The 20,585-nt window shown below is 40.3% G+C and overlaps 1 protein-coding gene across 1 annotated transcript in view; it reads right to left on the reverse strand.

The window, feature by feature from the left end:
- The window catches only part of LOC107561383 (teneurin-2-like), a 124,325-nt gene that overhangs the window by 20,550 nt on the left and 83,190 nt on the right, over window positions 1-20,585 (reverse strand). The window contains exons 9-16 of the mRNA XM_016245828.1: window positions 18,228-18,422; window positions 15,363-15,563; window positions 15,062-15,247; window positions 6,025-6,171; window positions 5,255-5,465; window positions 3,057-3,176; window positions 2,052-2,313; window positions 1,423-1,690 (exon numbers count right to left, since the gene is read on the reverse strand). Of these exons, the coding sequence (XP_016101314.1) occupies window positions 1,423-1,690; window positions 2,052-2,313; window positions 3,057-3,176; window positions 5,255-5,465; window positions 6,025-6,171; window positions 15,062-15,247; window positions 15,363-15,563; window positions 18,228-18,422 (1,590 nt within the window). The remainder of the gene's footprint in view (window positions 1-1,422; window positions 1,691-2,051; window positions 2,314-3,056; window positions 3,177-5,254; window positions 5,466-6,024; window positions 6,172-15,061; window positions 15,248-15,362; window positions 15,564-18,227; window positions 18,423-20,585) is intronic.

The following is a 20,585-nucleotide window of genomic DNA, read 5'->3' on the forward strand; positions in this document are numbered from 1 at the left end:
GTGGCGCGATCCATAATTTCCAAAAGCTCATCATACGCAGGGCAGGAGGATTGGGAAGGCTCAGCCTCAGCTTCTTCGCCCTCCTCAGCTATTTCCTGCTTTTGCTGGGCTGATCCCAGCAGAGCAATGGCCCCTGAATCAGACAATGTTAATGAAATAACATCATCCTCCAGCAGCTCACTCTCGTGCACAGCCGATGATCGTGAAAGGGAAATCCCCCTTCAAACTCATCGGCCAGATCCACCTGCGATCCCCACGAGCTCATTCCCTTCCGTGCCTCAGCAGCGGCGGGTCCTGAATCGCGGGAAGCAGATGGCTGCCCCTCTTTCCTCGAAAAGAGAGACAAAGGAGAGTGGAGCTTTTACCCTTGGAAAAAAATCGCTCGCCGTGCACGCCGATTGCCCCCTCGGAGACATCGCGTGCGTGCTCTTTGCCCAAACAAACAACGCATAGATTGTGTGTGGCATCAGATGTTAAACAATGTCAACAAGGATGCACACATCCTTAAATGATTTGCTAGTACTCGCCATAATGAGATAAATAGAGATCGCTCTTACCACAGAAATGCACGCTTCAAACAAAACAGTCGATGAAGACGAAGAAGAGAATGATGTGTGCTCCCGCCGCCTAGTTATACTATAGTCACACCGATAGTGACGTCATGGCTGTCGCCGGCCAACGAGTTGGTGTTTTTTCAATGTATGCTTCAGACACGGGTCACGACGAGGAATTCCCCATAGCGACCCCTAGAGGACGCAGTTCGAAGTTCCCATGAAAGGGTAGTAACATTACGTGACATTGCTTACAAGCTGTTTTATTGATGTCTTTCCATGTTTGAAACACTAATTGGAGATTAAATTAGAATTAATATTTCAGTAACTGTTTCTTTCAACAAACCTTCTGATCATTAATGTTTACTTTGCGTTATAACTAGTAATAAAGAGGAAGAAAATTGGTTCATGTGCTGCTTGAACTGAGGAGGCTACAGTGATGTGTCACATTTAAGAGCTTCAAAATGACATTGTAAAAAACTACGTGTCTGCACACAAAACGCTGTTGTCATGTAAATGATATATGTTCATCAAAACAAAGATCGATTAAAAACTAGAAATCGATAGCCCTAGCATCCACACAGCTGACATTTTTTCCCGTTGTAGATTATTCAGATTGTGAGCAGAAAATAGACACTGACACAGTCAAAACGCGTCATCGAGAAGTGCTAGTAATTACCGAATATGAATGTTTTTCAGTAAGCATGTGCTCATAGACATCAACCAATATATTTTTTGATAAAATATTTGCTTGGAGGTCAAAATAATTATATTTTCATAAGAACAGTAAATGTAATGGGATAATACCATTGGAGCATGTGTGCTAATAAATAAGCCACGCATCCAGTCACAATCAATCATGTGTGCTTACCCACTGCATCAGAGAGGCCGTAGACACGCTGACCGTATGCATCGGTCTTGTCCCAGATAAAGGTGTAGGCGAGGTTGGGTGAAGCGTGGAACCACTTCTGGAAGAGATGGCCCTCCACGGCAACCATCAGATGGACTTTGACCAGGCTGAGTGGCACCACGGCTTGAGTCATGGTAATCTTGAGCAAGGAGTGGTAACCTGAGGTCCGTGAACTCAGGTGACAGAGCTTCAGACTGGTGCCAGGAATCTCTAGCTGCTCATGCAGAACCTGGCAGACAGATACAGGAATGACTTTTATGTCATAGGAAAATGGTATTTTCAAACAAGAAAAGGAAATGATTAGCAAGGTCAGAGGGTGGAAGAAAGACTGAGAGGAAGGAGAAATGCAAAAAAAGAGTATAATTAGAGTGAAATGGTTGATGAGGGATGACCTGTGAGTTTTGTCAGGTTAACAACCTGTCAACTAATTTAATGACCAGAGAGAGTGGTGAAGGAACATGAATAAAGTGAAAAAATAGCAATATTTGGGATTTGGGTGAAGACTAATTGAAGAATTCCATCAGTACAAAACGCATTAATCAGCTAATTACAGTAATGAAGGTTTCAAGGAAGTGGGGCTCTCATCACACCTGTGTCTCTGGAATGATGGACCTCTCTCCTGGCCTGGAACTGAAGAAAGAGGAAAGGGGGGAGGCCACCACCACAGGATCAGGCCTCACAAAGCCGCTGAGGTCACAGCTCGGGATTGTGTTCTCTTCTGTCTTCAACATCAGAGTGTCCATGGCATAGAAAATGTTCCATGGGAGCCACACTGTGCGCTCTTGACTCAAAAATGGAGCCCGCTCGAATCGGAGGGTGAGAGAGGCTCCACCATTGGCAATGAGGTCAAATCTAATGACACAGAGCGAAAGGAAGTGGGAAAGGCAAACAGACAGCAAAAAACAAAAACAAAAACAAATATGTACTTGTGTTATTCTCCGTTATTAATAGCACCATTACATTCTGAATGCTTTTACCATTAAAAATGCCATTTCGCTGGGAGGGATAATTCATTGTTTTGATAGATTGCAGTCATTTCGATGGAAAGACTGAGTTTACTCGGCTCTAAATGAATCTAATAAAGATTTGTTCAGTTAGCATGTAGCTCTCTAAATCACTAGAAGCTTATGTAAACAAGTAAGTCACAAAATAAAGCTCGGCGGCAGAAATAATCAAAGTGTTTCAGAGGGGAAAGGGTTGCTTGTTGCTTGAATGATCGGCTTGGATGTGTAGGTACCAGGGTTGGGCAAAACTCAGAATTGAAGAATTGGCTTCCTTTCAGTTCATGAGTGTGAATTTGAATTGAAATGTCCACAAGACACCTGTCTGTCCGTCCGTCCATCCATCCAATAAACCTTGAAATCTTAAGTATTTTAAAACATTTTTTCACAACATTTACACAAGGCTGTCAAGCCAACATTCAAAGTTTGACTTTACAAACTGCTTTTCTAGATAACAAATTGAGTTACATTCAAATTTAAATTGCATTTTGACATTCAGTTTGCTTCCTCACTTCTCAGTTGAAGTACAATTTAAAAAGCAAGTAAATTATTTGCGCACAACCCTGGTTGGGATGAGTACTACGGTAAACTTACGTTCCATCCTGGCGTGTGAGGGTGTAGCCGTACTGCGGGTACTTCACAAACGACACATTAACTCCCACCAGTGGGGTTCCATCTGTTGTCACCACCTGACCTCTGATCAGTGATGCCAGACTGGAGAACAGAGAACAAACAAGAAGACTGCTCGATAACCAATAATTCCAAAGCGATACCATCAATCCAACAACTGCTGTCAAAAAAATCCCATAAATTTCCCGTTAGTCAACACATCTGTCAGTCTTTCCAAGAAATACAGTAGAAAGAGACAGGAAGATGTTGTAGCACCACTGACAACAATCAATACAGTTCTTCAAAAATAGCTTAGGGGTTACAAAATAACACAGAACTGACAATAACTATCCCAGCACTAAATTTTCTCTCAACAGATATAGCATAAGTTGTCTGCACTTCAGTGGATATTTCATTTTTCTTCTACCGTACAATGCAAGAGACATGACATTTACCAACCCAGCAGGTAGGAAGTTGTTGTGCGCAGTAAAGCAAGTTACCTTGCATTAAATGGATTGTCTGCAGGGATTATATGCGTGCTGTCCCGGCCCACTAGCATCTTGACACGGTCATAGAAGGAGCAGACTTTCTGCTCAGGGTGCTGGGCCTGCTGAATGACCTGTAAGGGATCCCTGGACCCTCTACAAAGCGGACTGTTCTGGCAGGGACTTTGGATACAGCAGTCTGGATCCATACAGTCAGTCAGACCATCTAGAAGAAAGGAAACAGCGGTGTGATGAGTAATGTCATATTATGATGGTGCACAATCAATCAGAGCTGCCTAGGGCTGCAAAAGATTTCTCTCTTCATCTGCTTCTCTGTCGAAAAAAAGGGAACATTCTTCATCTGTTAAACAAGAGGTGTTTCATCAAAGTGTTCTTGTACATTTTGAACGCAACGATGTTGGATTTAAATTTCGTCTCTGTTCCAGTATTCATTTACCAAAGAGATCGAAAAGTGCTTTCTTCTTTCCATCACCTTTAGGCTTTGAATTAAATCACTTACTACAGAACATCGGACATGCTTTTTTAAATCCATCATTTCAGATAAAAGCCAACAGTCTAGCTCTAGTTATTTTCTGAGAGAAAGGTTAACTTATTCCTATGAAATTTACACAAATTGTGAAAAAAGGGTATAGATACAAACAAAAAGTTGCCACATCGCTTTATAATTGCATATTAACCTCCAGAACCACAAACGACTGAATGTACTAAACAGTCACTCTCATCCCATTAGAGCATGAAATACAATAAAACAAAAGATCTCTCACCTCCTTCATTGTCTTTGTTGTCTGCACATGAAGTCTCCATGGCGACATTGCAGCCGCTGCCTCTCCATCCAGTCTTGCACTCACAGTGCCAGCTGTTTTGACCCAGCAGACACTGTCCATTTCCATTACATCGATTCGGACAGCCATCTGCAAGAGCCAGAAAGAGAAGGAAGATGGATTTAGAGAGGCTGAAATCCATCACGCCAGTCATCAGAGCACTATCAATGATTGTGACCAAAAGTTTGAAAACAAGCTAGAAATAGTTTCCAGAGTTATTAGTGTCCAGGTTATGTTGGTATACATTTTTGTACATTTTCAGACATCGATTTTGACAATCAACTTTTTGTTCAGTTGCTTATTAGCCCAACTTTTGAATTTATACTGAAACAAAATTAGACGATGAGAACAATTTAAAAAACGACCATTGTTTGCACCTGTTTAATGCAATATTATACAAACAGCTGTGAGACAGCACACAAAGCATATTAACAAAAAACTGCAGACATTATCCAGACAATCAAAATGGACTGCCACAAATGAACACGAAATGCAAATTAGAATCATCCTTTGTTAATACATATCTAGATTATATCAAACTTTTGGCTGTGACACTACAGGCAGATATGCATCAGTGCTCACACACAAACATATCTGCCTCCAATGCGCTCAATGCCCGTCTGAGGTGATGAAGTACAGTGGGGAAAAAAATTATTTAGTCAGCCACCAATTGTGCAAGTTCTCCCACTTAAAAAGATGAGAACTATCCCAGCACTAAATTTTCTCTCAACAGATATAGCATAAGTTGTCTGCACTTCAGTGGATATTTCATTTTTCTTCTACCGTACAATGCAAGAGACATGACATTTACCAACCCAGCAGGTAGGAAGTTGTTGTGCGCAGTAAAGCAAGTTACCTTGCATTAAATGGATTGTCTGCAGGGATTATATGCGTGCTGTCCCGGCCCACTAGCATCTTGACACGGTCATAGAAGGAGCAGACTTTCTGCTCAGGGTGCTGGGCCTGCTGAATGACCTGTAAGGGATCCCTGGACCCTCTACAAAGCGGACTGTTCTGGCAGGGACTTTGGATACAGCAGTCTGGATCCATACAGTCAGTCAGACCATCTAGAAGAAAGGAAACAGCGGTGTGATGAGTAATGTCATATTATGATGGTGCACAATCAATCAGAGCTGCCTAGGGCTGCAAAAGATTTCTCTCTTCATCTGCTTCTCTGTCGAAAAAAAGGGAACATTCTTCATCTGTTAAACAAGAGGTGTTTCATCAAAGTGTTCTTGTACATTTTGAACGCAACGATGTTGGATTTAAATTTCGTCTCTGTTCCAGTATTCATTTACCAAAGAGATCGAAAAGTGCTTTCTTCTTTCCATCACCTTTAGGCTTTGAATTAAATCACTTACTACAGAACATCGGACATGCTTTTTTAAATCCATCATTTCAGATAAAAGCCAACAGTCTAGCTCTAGTTATTTTCTGAGAGAAAGGTTAACTTATTCCTATGAAATTTACACAAATTGTGAAAAAAGGGTATAGATACAAACAAAAAGTTGCCACATCGCTTTATAATTGCATATTAACCTCCAGAACCACAAACGACTGAATGTACTAAACAGTCACTCTCATCCCATTAGAGCATGAAATACAATAAAACAAAAGATCTCTCACCTCCTTCATTGTCTTTGTTGTCTGCACATGAAGTCTCCATGGCGACATTGCAGCCGCTGCCTCTCCATCCAGTCTTGCACTCACAGTGCCAGCTGTTTTGACCCAGCAGACACTGTCCATTTCCATTACATCGATTCGGACAGCCATCTGCAAGAGCCAGAAAGAGAAGGAAGATGGATTTAGAGAGGCTGAAATCCATCACGCCAGTCATCAGAGCACTATCAATGATTGTGACCAAAAGTTTGAAAACAAGCTAGAAATAGTTTCCAGAGTTATTAGTGTCCAGGTTATGTTGGTATACATTTTTGTACATTTTCAGACATCGATTTTGACAATCAACTTTTTGTTCAGTTGCTTATTAGCCCAACTTTTGAATTTATACTGAAACAAAATTAGACGATGAGAACAATTTAAAAAACGACCATTGTTTGCACCTGTTTAATGCAATATTATACAAACAGCTGTGAGACAGCACACAAAGCATATTAACAAAAAACTGCAGACATTATCCAGACAATCAAAATGGACTGCCACAAATGAACACGAAATGCAAATTAGAATCATCCTTTGTTAATACGTATCTAGATTTTCAAACTTTTGGCTGTGACACTACAGGCAGACATGCATCAGTGCTCACACACAAACATATCTGCCTCCAATGCGCTCAATGCCCGTCTGAATTGTTTGAGGTTGTGGACAGGTGTCTTTTATACTGATAATGAGTTCAAACAGATGCCATTAATACAGGTAATGAGTGGAGGACAGAGGAGCCTCTTAAAGAAGAAGTTACAGGTCTGTGAGGGCCAGAAATCTTGCTTGTTTGTAGGTGACCAAATACTTATTTTACCGAGGACTTTACCAATTAATTCTTTAAAAATCCTACAATGTGATTTTCTGGATTTTTTTTCTCATTTTGTCTCTCATAGTTGAGGTATACCTATGATGAAAATTACAGGCCTCTCTCATCTTTTTAAGTGGGAGAACTTGCACAATTGGTGGCTGACTAAATACTTTTTTGCCCCACTGTATATGAAAAGCATTACTATTCACACCTCAAATCAGTTCAAACTCTGAGAGCAATTAAATTATCTTCGGTAGTCTCCACTGATAGCCGCTGTTGGTAGCAAATTAATTTATCAGAACTCATCCATTCAGGAGGGGATATTTGTAAAGAGCACATACACTCTCCGACTGTTCATTTACAGTAGCTGATTTGATTTGTCTGGATAGAGAGCAATGCTCTCATGTAAGAATGTGGTTAGGACTGACCGAATCTACAGATCAGATTAGAATGCCTTTATAGTACGAGGTACGAACCTATGTGTGTGTGAGAACCAAAGACTTTTGAATAAGAACATAGTGTGGGAGAATATAAAGGCGTAGAATTATTCTTATTCTAAAGACATTTTCAAGACAGAGAAAAAAAGTGCTTTGATAAATATATCAAGATTTTGGAGTGAAGTATGGCATGCGTGTGGGTGTTTAATGTATGCGGTTATGGGATAAACAGCCTTCATAAAAGACAAAAGGCAGAAAACAATCTTGTCACAACAGTTTTGAGAAGAGCGTGGATTGATGTGAATGTTTTAAGGAAGCTCTCTCTGGTAGAGGCAGAGACTGAGATGAAAAAACACAAAGAGAAATGAAAAGGCTAAGCACTATTCTCCTTTAGTCACACCAGTCCACCCTAGAGACGTGACCTGACATTTCTGAGTCATCAGGAGTTTTGTGTAAATAAAACATGCGTTCTAAAATTCTCAGCACTGCCGTGGGCATCATCTCTTACCTCGCTGTAAAACAAAAACCACTCTGCGACCTCACACTGTGTCATCAGAAACCATTGCTGGTGCCCCAGAGTTCAATCTCTAACATTAAACACTTCTGTTAGTGTGTCACAGCCTCCGCTTATGGTTACCCTGGAAATACAGCCTTTTGGACGGAGCCAGTTTCCTTCATCACAAAGCTATATAGCATTATTGGCAGCTGACCAAGCGCAGGTGACACTTCAGACGATTTGTGATGAGTGAAATGAAATGGCCTCGACCAGAGGAGTGTGAAAACCCAGCATGCACTGGAACCCATTCATTCATTGTGACTCAAATCAAATTTTGCTTTAATTAATGTAATTCTCAATGTCTGGGGTCCTTGGGATGCCACATTAACAGGCTGCTATGCATCGACTGTCACTCAATATTGAGCTGAGAGGAAAGTCACTTAGCAAGGATTGCCTTTTAAATGGAGCTGCCATTTTAAGCAGGCAAATACATATGAAACACCAGGACAGCAAAATCTATGGCGACCATTGATCTTCCTCATTGGGCAGCACTGAGCAGGGCCCCTCTTTCATGCCAAAGGCCAGTCGATTATCAGAAACCTAACTAGAATAAAGTGGGATTTCACAAACTATTAAGCCACCTGGCTAAAGTAATGTGGGTTGACTCTATTGTAATCTACTTAAAAAGGAGCTGAGATTGCCTTGAGTTATGGGTCAGCACACACGGTATGAGAGAGGTACACAAAGGTGAGATGGGGAAAGAAGCATGCTGCATAGCAACAGTCAGTGGATGATGGATGGAGAGATGGATAGAAAGAGACATATAGATTGGTAGAAAGGGAAAAAACTGCAAAAGAAAAGAACAGGCAAAGAAAGAAAGAAAAAGGAGAAATAAATGTCTTAAAGGATGGAAGGAATATTACGGAGGAGAAAGAACGTGTGGAAGAGAAATCCAGTCCTCCACCAACTATCCCGTCCACTTTAAAGGTCATAAAATAAAGGTTAGATTCATAAATCCTCCAAATTCACCTTAGGAAGAGACAGATAAAGTCCCACAGGGAGTGAGCACCTACTGCATAAAACGTCCTGTCTGGATTTTCCTTGCCTATAGTGTTCCATGTATTACTACAAAGTCAAATAACATCCTAAACTTCAGCATGGGAATAGTTGAAAATTTTCACACAAATGGTTTCTGAACTTCAGCAGTGATAGGGTAATGTCCTGTGCACGCTGAACAAGTTCTCACAGAGGCCTAAAGTGTTTGCAAAACCTGTTTGGAAACATTCATTTTAATAGTTAAAATTTTTCTGCAATTTCTGTTTGGTTTGACAAATTAAGCAGAAATGTGCACTGCAGCGTTAACAACTGTCATTCCTTAAAAGGATATCCAGATGTACTGGTAAAGTACAGGTAAATGTAATGCTTCTTTACCTAGGGTGGGCATGGTTTCCACCCATGAGCCAATCATGTGTTTGATCAAGTGCAACTCACTTCCACTTAGTATACCCTAGCATACAAAGTCCATGCCTCCAGCGGTCATTCATCTACAATCATTTCGGCCAATTAGAGATGTGAATATAAACTATATATACTATTGTCACTAGCTCTTGTGCCAGACTTGCTCCTGTCCAATGATGCATGCACACTCAGGTGATCACTTTGGGCCCTGCGGTTAAACTCCTTGTTATCCTGCTCTCCCTGCAAACACACCGCACTCCCCTTCTCAGAAAAGCACACACACTCCTGCCCCTCCATTAGTATTCATCCTATGAGTTGGAACTCAGGCAGGCACTGAGGCAAAGTCATTACCATGCCTCCTTTGGTCCTGCACCCTGTGTGCTGAAATATGCACAGTTAAAACGTTGCTCACTGCTCCTGACCCACTCTGCACCAACAGCTCATGAAATTTCACATTTATCTTAGGATCCACACCCTCCCGATCCCTTTACTCGCAGTAGTGATCTATATCCCTCAGGTAGAGCAAAATCTACTTGATCTTTGTCTCCACTCCGCAGTGTCCTCTGTAATTTAGTTCTTTTGTCTGAAGCAGACTTGATGGAAGTGTAGGACGACTTGCCTCCTGCGTCGCTGTTCTGTGCAAACATAAAGGCAGACTCAAACAGACTGCTAGGAGCTGGTGTGTCCTGGTGTGTGCTGCTCTGCCTCTAGTTGAAACTGCAGTCTTCTTAAATGCAAGCATTCCCTTTATGCATAGAGTCATGTAGTTGACCCAGCTCTGTTCCTTTAAAAGTTGGAGGGAATGGGGGGGGGGTGTACTGTAGTGGTTCCAGCTCAAGTCTATTAACTCGAAGTTTGTCGGTTCCAACTGCCTCAAGAATCCATCACTATTGTACTCTTGAGCAAGGCTCTTAACCTCATGTTACTCCAGAGAGACTGGTCCTTTAATACGTTTAAGGTGCCATTGTATAGCATCATTGCTTCAAAGATGCAGAAATAAATCCTACCTATCAAAAGAAAGACTTTTAGGTTACTGTAAGACTCATAAACAAACACTCAAGTATGCAAACACATTTGCTCAGCCAATGCATTGCAAAAGTGTGGTGCTGTTGTGCATAGTTAAGGTTCCTGCATTACAGCGGTGGTAACAAAGCTTATTACTCAGGAGGACACAACAGAATTAACTTGAAATGTCATTAAACCAAATGTGTTATTTTCAGTTAGCTAGTTAAAAACACGTTATAAGATCTAACTGGCTCTGCAAGATTCTTTTCAAACTCTTGCTCCGTCTTGATTGGCAGACCTCACAGACCTGTAAGACTGGCTGGTTGTGACAACATGGCAATCACTTGGCTCATGAATCTTCGAGTCATGCTGACATTGCAAGATTACCATCCAATTACCAAGTTAACATTAATGAGCCAAGCCATTGCCAAGTAGGATTCATAAAGTCCTAAGTACAGTAGACACACTGAGCTGTACCATGATGATTTGGACCAGCTAGGGGGAGTTGTGCAGGTAAATATCACTCCCCTTGCCCTCAAGAGGCACTAGCAGCTGACACTAGAGATTTCAGTCTTCAGCATCCTTGTTAGTGTGCCTGCCTCCCAATGCTGGCTGCTCCCGGTTTGAGCCCTGCTCAGAGTTGGTCGAGCAGAACCGGTTGCATTGGCATTGAGATTTATTATTATATGTCATGAATTGCGCTTTAACTCAATCATCAACTTGAGCAAAACATTTATCCCCAGCTTACTGGGGATAAGTCATGGTAGACATTTAAAGGGGTCATATGATGCCCATTTTCTACAAGTTGATATGATTCTTTAGGGTCTTAATGAAAAGTCTGGTACATAGTTTGGTTAAAATTTCTCAATGGTAGTGTAAAAACACCTTTTTTTACCCTGTCAAAAACAGCTTTTTTCAGATCAAGCCGTTTTTGTAGCATTTCCCTTTAAATGTTAATGAGCTCTGCTGACTCACACAGACAGGCATCTGAGATCGGCTCGATTTGAGAAAGGGGTAAAGATTTAACGAGATTTAAAAAAAAAACACCGGGTGGATTTTTATCATTATAGGGTGGTTGTGTACACACACTGTCAACACACATTTCAGTTCAAACAACTTGTAAAAGTGCATGTAGCACCCTATGACCCTTTTAAGATGTCTGCTTACTGACTACTAACATGGACAATCTAATGCAGGGGTGTCAAACTCAATTCCTGGAGGGCCGGAGCATCATCAACTTGAGCAAAACATTTATCCCCAGCTTACTGGGGATAAGTCATGGTAGACATTTAAAGGGGTCATATGATGCCCATTTTCTACAAGTTGATATGATTCTTTAGGGTCTTAATGAAAAGTCTGGTACATAGTTTGGTTAAAATTTCTCAATGGTAGTGTAAAAACACCTTTTTTTACCCTGTCAAAAACAGCTTTTTTCAGATCAAGCCGTTTTTGTAGCATTTCCCTTTAAATGTTAATGAGCTCTGCTGACTCACACAGACAGGCATCTGAGATCGGCTCGATTTGAGAAAGGGGTAAAGATTTAACGAGATTTAAAAAAAAACACCGGGTGGATTTTTATCATTATAGGGTGGTTGTGTACACACACTGTCAACACACATTTCAGTTCAAACAACTTGTAAAAGTGCATGTAGCACCCTATGACCCTTTTAAGATGTCTGCTTACTGACTACTAACATGGACAATCTAATGCAGGGGTGTCAAACTCAATTCCTGGAGGGCCGGAGCCCTGCAGAGTTTTGTTCCAACCCTGCTCCAACACACATACCATGTGTTCAAATAAGGACTTGATTGGTTGGATCAGGTGTGTTTACTTAGGGTTGAATCTAATATCTGCACGGCTCTGGCCCTCCAGGAATTGAGTTTGACACCTCTGCTCTAATGTATAGTATTACCCCACATTCTGAATAATTGAAATGTCATAAGTGGCTCAAGACAGATTGGAGACTTTCGTAGCTCAGTTAATGCTGTTAGAGAGGGACATTTAAAAAGCAACAAGGTGCAAAACAGATGATTACAGCTATACTATTAGCATCTGACAACAAGAATAAAAACACACACGCTGAAGAACACAGACTAGTATTATGAACCTACTCGACATGACATTCTACTCCACCACGGCTACTCTACAAAAAAAAGCACACAGTCGTTATGCAGCCAAGCTATCAGAGGCAGGGGGGGTTGCTCACTACCAGACTAAAGTGCAGCTAGCACTAGTCACAGTACGACGAGGTACAATACCTTCAATACTCCCATCCCAAAAGTCTGCATCAGAGAGGACATTCGGAGGGAACAAAAATGTGTCATAACAAGAAGACAAATGAATACATGTGTTGCATTTGAATTAGTTAAAAACAGAGGAATTCTGAGAAATAAAAATGGAAACTGAAGATGGAAGCCATTTACAAGGCTTTTTTAGCCTACAGAAAGAGTTTGATGACAATAAGCAGACAGACTTCCTGTTGTGGCGTACAATGGGGAGAAGGATTAAAGGCAAAGCACTTTCAGTCTTTGTCGCTCATGTCATCTTTGGAGTGACAGACAAACATGCACACACACACATCCACAGATGATAAGAGAAAGGAAAACTCTGACTTTTGAGTCTATTTTTGAGAGAAAGAAAGGTGTGACTTATCAAGGTGAAGACGCCTATACCTTTCATAAGTCGCTATTACTCCGCAAGGACTGTTCATTACCCAACAGCCCACATATCTGCCTCTGCTGTGTGAGGCATGATCAAACTCAACTAAGTCTGTTCTCAGTCCAACACCAGACAGAGGAACATTCTACTACTGCGTGCGACAATGAAAGTATTTAGGAGCTCCAGTGCGACTGCCCCGATCAGCATATTTGTGTTTGACCTCAGGGGAGCTTCAAAGTTTTCTACTCACAACGTTATTTTACAGCATTAAGTAATGTATCACAGACATATTTGTTGATTCCTTGAACCACTCACCTCATTATAACAAGCAACGTGTAAACACAATGTAAATCAGTGTAGAGAGCTTTGTGGACTATAAAGGAACTTTGTGAGATCGCGATGAACTAAGGTGAGTGGCAGCTTTGAATGATTATTAAAGGAGTTTACAAATATGATATTAATTTACTACAACAGTTCAATAAACAAGAAGTTAATATTAAGTGATTTACATGAACTGACTACAACGCCTGATTTTGCTCTATTTGTCAACAAAAATAGTTTCAAACAAAGTCATAGCTGAGCCGCTGCGCATCTCCAAACAAACACAGTGATGTTTCATTTATGAATGAATGTGCATGTCAATGATTAAATTACCCATTCATAAAGACAGTCACTTGCTTCGTTCCTGAATCTGCTGTTCGAATGAATCAATTGAATGAATGATTCAGTGATAAAATCAGTGACTTGCTGTCACCTACTGGCAGTTTTAGTTTCATTTTTAAAATATAATTTTAGTTATTTAAATCATTTAATATTTCAATATTCCAAATTTTATATTTAAAACATTAATCTCAACATGAATTTATGAATTTAATTGCACTCATCCAACCTCTGAGTCTCATTAAACGTCTGTAAATATACCTACAAGCCACTTGTGTGTTCTTCTGTGCCACCTCTGTAGTGCAAATTTATTTTGTTGATGTTGATTTCATTTAATTGGCAACTTTTCTTATTCTACTTGTTCTTATTCTATTGTTTTAATTAGAAATTTTGAAAAAATCTTATACATTTTTGAAGTTGACAATGATTTGGGTCAAATGATGCACTTGATTTGTCCTTGCAGTCATGCAATGGCTGTCACTTGAATGTTTCTTTCGTTTTCACAAGAATGTAGGGAAGGAGTGTTCAATCCTGCTCTGGAAGGGTAATCTTCCTACGGAGTTTAGCTCCAACACATCTGCCTGGAAGGCTTAGAATTAAACTCTGCTGGAAGGCCGTAGGGTATCCCATTTCTTAATTTTTAGCATTTAGATGGGTGCTCATGAGGGCCCTCTTTTTTGCCGCTACAGCATGTATTGATGCACATTTTTGTGGACTCTACAGCAGAATACAATCCCTCTGGATTTATATTACCGAATTGTGGACAGCATTTTGGGCAGCATTTGGGAAAAGGCCTTAATATTATTGGTTTTAGAGTCTTGTACTGCATATCCCATCCTGATGGATCAGTCAAGAGAAAAATCACGAGAACCACCAGTATAAACCTCTCCTGGAGTTCTCCTAAATCCCTGAGCTGCATGCATGTAGGTCATGTTCTTGGATCATCATCCTTTGCTGGTCCTTAAGAAGCCATTGCCCAAACCAGGGGTGTCCAATCCTGCTCCTCGGGGGCCACTGTCCTGTAGAGTTGACCTCCAATCCCAATTAAATACACCTGAACCAGCTAATCAAGGTTTTAATAGGCATACTAGAAACTTTCAGGCAGCAGTGTTGAGGTAAGTTGGAGCCGAACTCTGCAGGACAGTGGCCCTCCAGGACTGAGTTTGGACACCCCTGGCACAAACCATAATTTAGGCCCAAAATAAGAGAGCAATAATAATAAAACTGTTCTAGACCCTAAACCCAGCTCTAACCCTTTCCCTAAAATCTGACTGGTTAATAATATTGTTGCCCCAGGACCAACAAGGATGTTCCAAAAACAGGTCCCTCTCATGTTAAGCTTCAAGTACAGAAAAAAGGAGGGACTCTATATAATGTTCATGAAAGCAATAGAGGCAGAGCAGATACAGTGCTGTTGTGTCTGGTGAGTATAGGGAGCAGGAAAAAGTCTGTGCCTGGGTCAGGGGTGGGTGCATGCCTACCGATGGTGCAATGTTCTCCGTTCCAGCCCTGTTCACACTCGCACTTCCCATCTTTACAGGTGCCATGCTTCACACAGAGTGGGTTACACACACGCTGGTCACACGCTGCACCCGTCCAGCCCTCCTCGCAACGGCACGAGCCACCCATGCATACGCCATGTGTCCCGCAGTCAATTGAGCAAACCTCTGATGAGAAAAGGATGCAGCAGTAAATCACTATTTACATATCATACATTAGAAATCAGGTATAATTAAATGAAACATTTGTATTACTGAGATCCAATCAAACATGCAGACTGACCGACAGAACAATCAGGGCCCATCCAATTGGGGTCACAGCTACAGATGCCTGTGTCTGGAATAAAAGCACCATGACCGTGGCACTGATCTGGGCATTGTGCTCTGGGCAGCTCACAGCTTGGTCCACCCCAGCCTGGTTTACAGTGGCACTCCCCATTCACACAGATGCCATTATTTGAGCAGGTTGGATCCAGGCAGTCAACTGTGTACAAAAGGTGAGAGTCATGACTGAGTCTTCATCAGTCAGAAAGATAAAAGACCCAATGATACTGCTTTATAAACTCAGTTTTCTGAGTTTTTGTGTTGACATAATATTTATTGAAAATGGAAGTTGGGTTGGGGCATATTGAAGGGCTTGCCCCTGTTTTTAAAGGTCAACGGTGCATCCGAAATCGCATACTGTCTGAGTACATACAGTACTGAGTCAGGGTACTACATTTGAATTTGAACTTACTTTGAGACCATTAAAAAGTATGTTCTATATACTATGAATATGTTAATATGAATGAAATTCAGATGTACTACATCCGCCATGTTGTTACTGTCATGTGACTTACAAGTTCACTGCCATAAATCCTCTCCCGTGGCCTCATGGGATAGTAAAGTGTCCATCAACTGCGCAATTCACAATCCAGGCAGTAGTAGATTACTGTTTTTTGAATAGTATGAATTTGGACATACTACTCTTTTGGCATACTGTTTTTCATATACTATAGTCGGGAAGTATTTGATTTCGGATGCAGCTCATGACTTTAATTTATGTCACAGTCATGATCATGAATTTTCGACTTGCTATTTCTAGTCAAAAGTGGTATCAGCAGGACGGACATTGTTTATTCTATGCAGCATTTGACTGGACAAAATTAGTGAGTGCAAGATGGGTCATAGGAGAAGGAAAGATTGTACATTTTAAATTAATTTGTGTGCTAAAAATTCAATTTAGAATTTTAGGGTTACACTACTACACTAGCCTAAAAGTTAGTAAATGTGATGTAAAAGCCAGAAACTACAACTTTAATAATCAATGTCCTGTTTTCCCATTTATTTACATATTTAATTAATTATTAGACCAGTTACCAAATTACTATTAGCCTCACTGTATATCTTTAGATATTGAGAACATTCAAAGTATAAAGGGATGTATAATCACACATAACTGGGCTTTCTGGGATTTTGAAGAAAGCATGCACAAGCACATACTACGTCTTTCATCTAAGCATGAAAAATCAATATCCCACACCTTAATTGTGAGAATGGCAGTTTCCCGTCTAGAGCCTTTAACACTCACCTCTCAACCCCTCCCTTTCTCAGTATCTCCGTCTGTCTTTCTTCCTCTCCCTTCCTCTCTCTTTTTGACTTTAACCCTGTCTCTCACATGTTCCATCCGGAGTGCCTCAAAAAATTGATATTGACTGCTGAGCGAAAGAAGAGATCTGGCCATGAAAAGTGTGAGAAAGCCATTTGACAAATTACTCGGCCCTGAGGTGCCCTGCGTGACACCCCTGTCTCAGCCCCCCTCGGCTGACAGAAGTGCTGCTCCTTTCCTCTCACGCACATAAAGCCATTCATGCCAAATGTTTATGCTGCAGAAACTGCACATCATGGATATCGATTTCTGTGTCACCGGCACTTCAGGTAAATTGTTTGAGTGACTCTGCTGTGATGAATATCTAATTTGAGAAATCTTAGAATGGCCGGAAAAAAAAAGTGCTGACCTTGTGATCTGCAACACCTCAAGTTCCTCATGCCCCACTAAAACACACTCTCTCTCTCTTTTCATACACATACATTTGTTGCTTATTTCTTATCGAGTTAATGACATTTCCTATAATCTAAACCTAGCCGTGACACAAACCTTTTTGCATTTTAAGATTTTCATTTAGACATTAATATCCTCATTGGAAATATCATGGTCCTGTTATTTATATACATTTGCACCTCAAAATGCAAAACCTGACTGACATACACATCTAAAGAAATTGTTAATTTTGTCATTATTCATGGTGCCTCATGACCTCTTGTGGGTTATATGCTTTCACTTTATTGAAAAGAAATACATATTTCCTAAATATTTCCTTTTGTGTTACATGGACACAAAAAATATGTGTGTATTTGTAAACAATGACAGACTTTTCATTTTTAGGTGAATAATTCATTTAAAAATCTTCAATCCCCCTCTAAACACTTTAATTTGGGACTTGATGCCAGACTGTTGATAAAGAATTAGGGATTTAGAGAATGAGAATTAGAAAGCATTAATATGCAAGGCTTCTATTGTTCTGTTTGTTTAGCTGCCATCACTGTCTCTCTGTAATGAGCAGCAAAGACTTTCTGAAACTCTGTTTTCCATCAACCTATTTCTATGTTTGTTAGCTGTTTTCATCCCAGCCTCTCCTTTTGTCCTCTTATACAGTACCTCAGCTTTTTTCTTCTGTCACTACCTTTTTCTTTCTCTTCCCTTTCCATTTTTAGACTCATGGGACTTCTAATTTTCCTCTCTCTCTTATTGTCACTCACTGTCCTACCCAAAAGCCACTGAACTTTACAGAACACACACACACACACACACAAAGAATCAAGACTGAAATGATTGTTCTCACCACCCAGATCAATATATTTTCCAGCTTTTACTCATCTCTGTGAGGTATTTTTTGTGGGAGCCCATTAAGACCTACCAGTGAATCTGGGGAAACAGCCAAAGATGACTGTTTGAATATGTGAAAATGTGTGTTTCCCTTTTCAAGTAGCCACATGGACAGAATACAGCTATTACAGCCATAGAGGGTATTATTAAGCCATTGAGAAAGAAACAACATCTATACAAAGCTACATTATCACGCACGCACACACACACACATACGCATACCCTCAGCGCAATTCTCTCCTTTGTAGCCCAGAGAACAAACACATGTGCCCTCTGTGCACGTGCCATGACTGCCACACTGGGGGTCGATGCACTGGCTGATGGGAACATCGCATTCCGGACCCTTCCATCCACTATAGCAGATACACGATCCCTTGTCATACTGACCGTTTCCACTGCATAGGACTGGACACGCCGCTTGGGAAGAAACAGAAAGAGAACAGAGAATGATTTGATATGAGTGACATCTGGCGCTTTCTTAATGATCTCTTTTGCAATGTTTTGTCTCTAAAGAGATTTTCAGTATGTTTACAAAGAATCTGTGTAAGTTTACGAAGAGATTGAGAAAAAAGCTGGCAGTTGTGGTCATAGATGTGTCTCTGAATGGTGTGATACAGGGAAAGAGCACACATCTGACAACAATGTGTTCAGAAAAGGCTCACACTGAGAACATGATGTAAAAAAAAAATATTAACCAATTTTTAATAAACCAAACTTAAGCTTTAGGCACCAAACTCACTTTCAACTACAATCAGTTTGGTAGAATTTTATCTTATTCTGACTTTTGTTTGATTGCAAAATTAAATTATAGTTGTAAGATGTATTAATTTAGCAGCTACTTGTATCCATATGACTTACAAATAAGGGGGGGGGGGGGGGTTACCATATTCATATATTATGGGATGTATGGTATTTCAATGTTTACTCCAAAAATACCACAAAACTACTTGTACATGTCCCAAAAACAACAATAATACCATGGTGCATGTCCTTAAAACATGATAATATCATAATACATGTCTTAAATCATAATATCATGATATTGTACATGTCCAAAAAATGGTGATACCATTTTTATTTTTACCATAGTTATTCATGTCCAAATACATAATAATACCATGGTACTCTACATGTCTGAAAACATTGTAATAGCATGTTACATGTCCAAAAACATGGCAATACCATGGTACATATCCAAAAAACATAATAATACCTACCATGATACATGAAAAAAAAAAAAAAAAAATCAGGTTCTGTTCACACCTGATAAGAACAGACTATGTCTGCATCTAAACCCGAACCTCGACTTTTTCAACTACATTACCAAGAAGCACTCTCTCTAAGTCCTCATGAATGATGTCTAGTAACTAGCAGTCTAAAAAGACTTCCTGAGGTGATTTCTGCAATGAGAGAGTCTCAAGGCTCAGTCATTGTAAAGATATTAATGCACACACACACACACACACACACACACACACACACACACACACACACACACACACACACACACACACAGAGGGTCAGCAGTAGCAGAGGGAGTGGACAGCTGTGATAGGTTGGAGAAAACTGTAATGAAAGAAAATGTAATTTAACATTGCAGTAACAAAACTATTAATCATTAGCTTCCCAGGTGAACAATGGGAGATATTGGGCTGTAGGAACTGCCATTCGTCATCCTTATGCCTCGGAAAGAGAGAGAAAGAGAGAGAGAGAGAGAGACCTCCACTAACACATAGAACTTAGTTTCTTGATGAGTCATAGAACTACAGTAAAGCACCTTCTCAATAGGAAAGTATGCAAACTGTGCAAATTTATTTTTTGGGGGGCTATTGAGGACACACACACACACTTACCCAGCAATCTAAATGGGGACTTCACATTGACATCTGTCGTTCTCAGCTAATTATAACTACTACAGACTATCTCTTACCTCTTAAACTTTTGTCAGTTTTGGAGTTGAATAAAGATGTTATTTAGTCTATTTATAAACCATTTTTCCTTCTGACGATGGTCCATAAATTAAGTTGGGAATTATTTAATCAAGGTAGTCCCAAAACGTATAGTTAAGTCAAAAACACACACCCATAATACACACTCATCTTGAGGGTGTCTGGACTCTTGGGCTAAACCCAAGGCTGTTGAGTGTCTAGAGGCATTGGGACCGCTGAGATTAACACACATCTTTGATGTGTTCAGCTCTTTAAATCCCACTGCTGGTGCCATTCTGGCAACAATTTAGTGCTGTTCCCTTTTGCATGTGTTTTTGCATGCTTTTCTTTTCTTTATGTCTGTCTGGACCTCAGTATGCATGCTTTATGTTGCTTCTTTTTTTTTGCATTTTATTGACAGACAAAGTACAGAGATAACAATAAATGACGGTGAGAAGATTGATGGGGATGAGAAAAGGACAGAGAACCTCAGTCTCCAGCATAAGCACTATAGCTCAATATGTCTCTAATAGAGGTCGACCGATAGTGGATTTTACCGATACGATAGCTAGGTTGGACCACACTGGCAGATACCGATTAATCAACCAATAGTTTTTAAAATGGTAAACAAAAACTAAAACAGAGCTTTACT

Source organism: Sinocyclocheilus grahami, unplaced genomic scaffold (genome assembly GCF_001515645.1).
Source record: "Sinocyclocheilus grahami isolate Dianchi unplaced genomic scaffold, SAMN03320097.WGS_v1.1 scaffold23.1, whole genome shotgun sequence".
NCBI classification, from domain to species: Eukaryota; Metazoa; Chordata; class Actinopteri; order Cypriniformes; family Cyprinidae; genus Sinocyclocheilus; species Sinocyclocheilus grahami.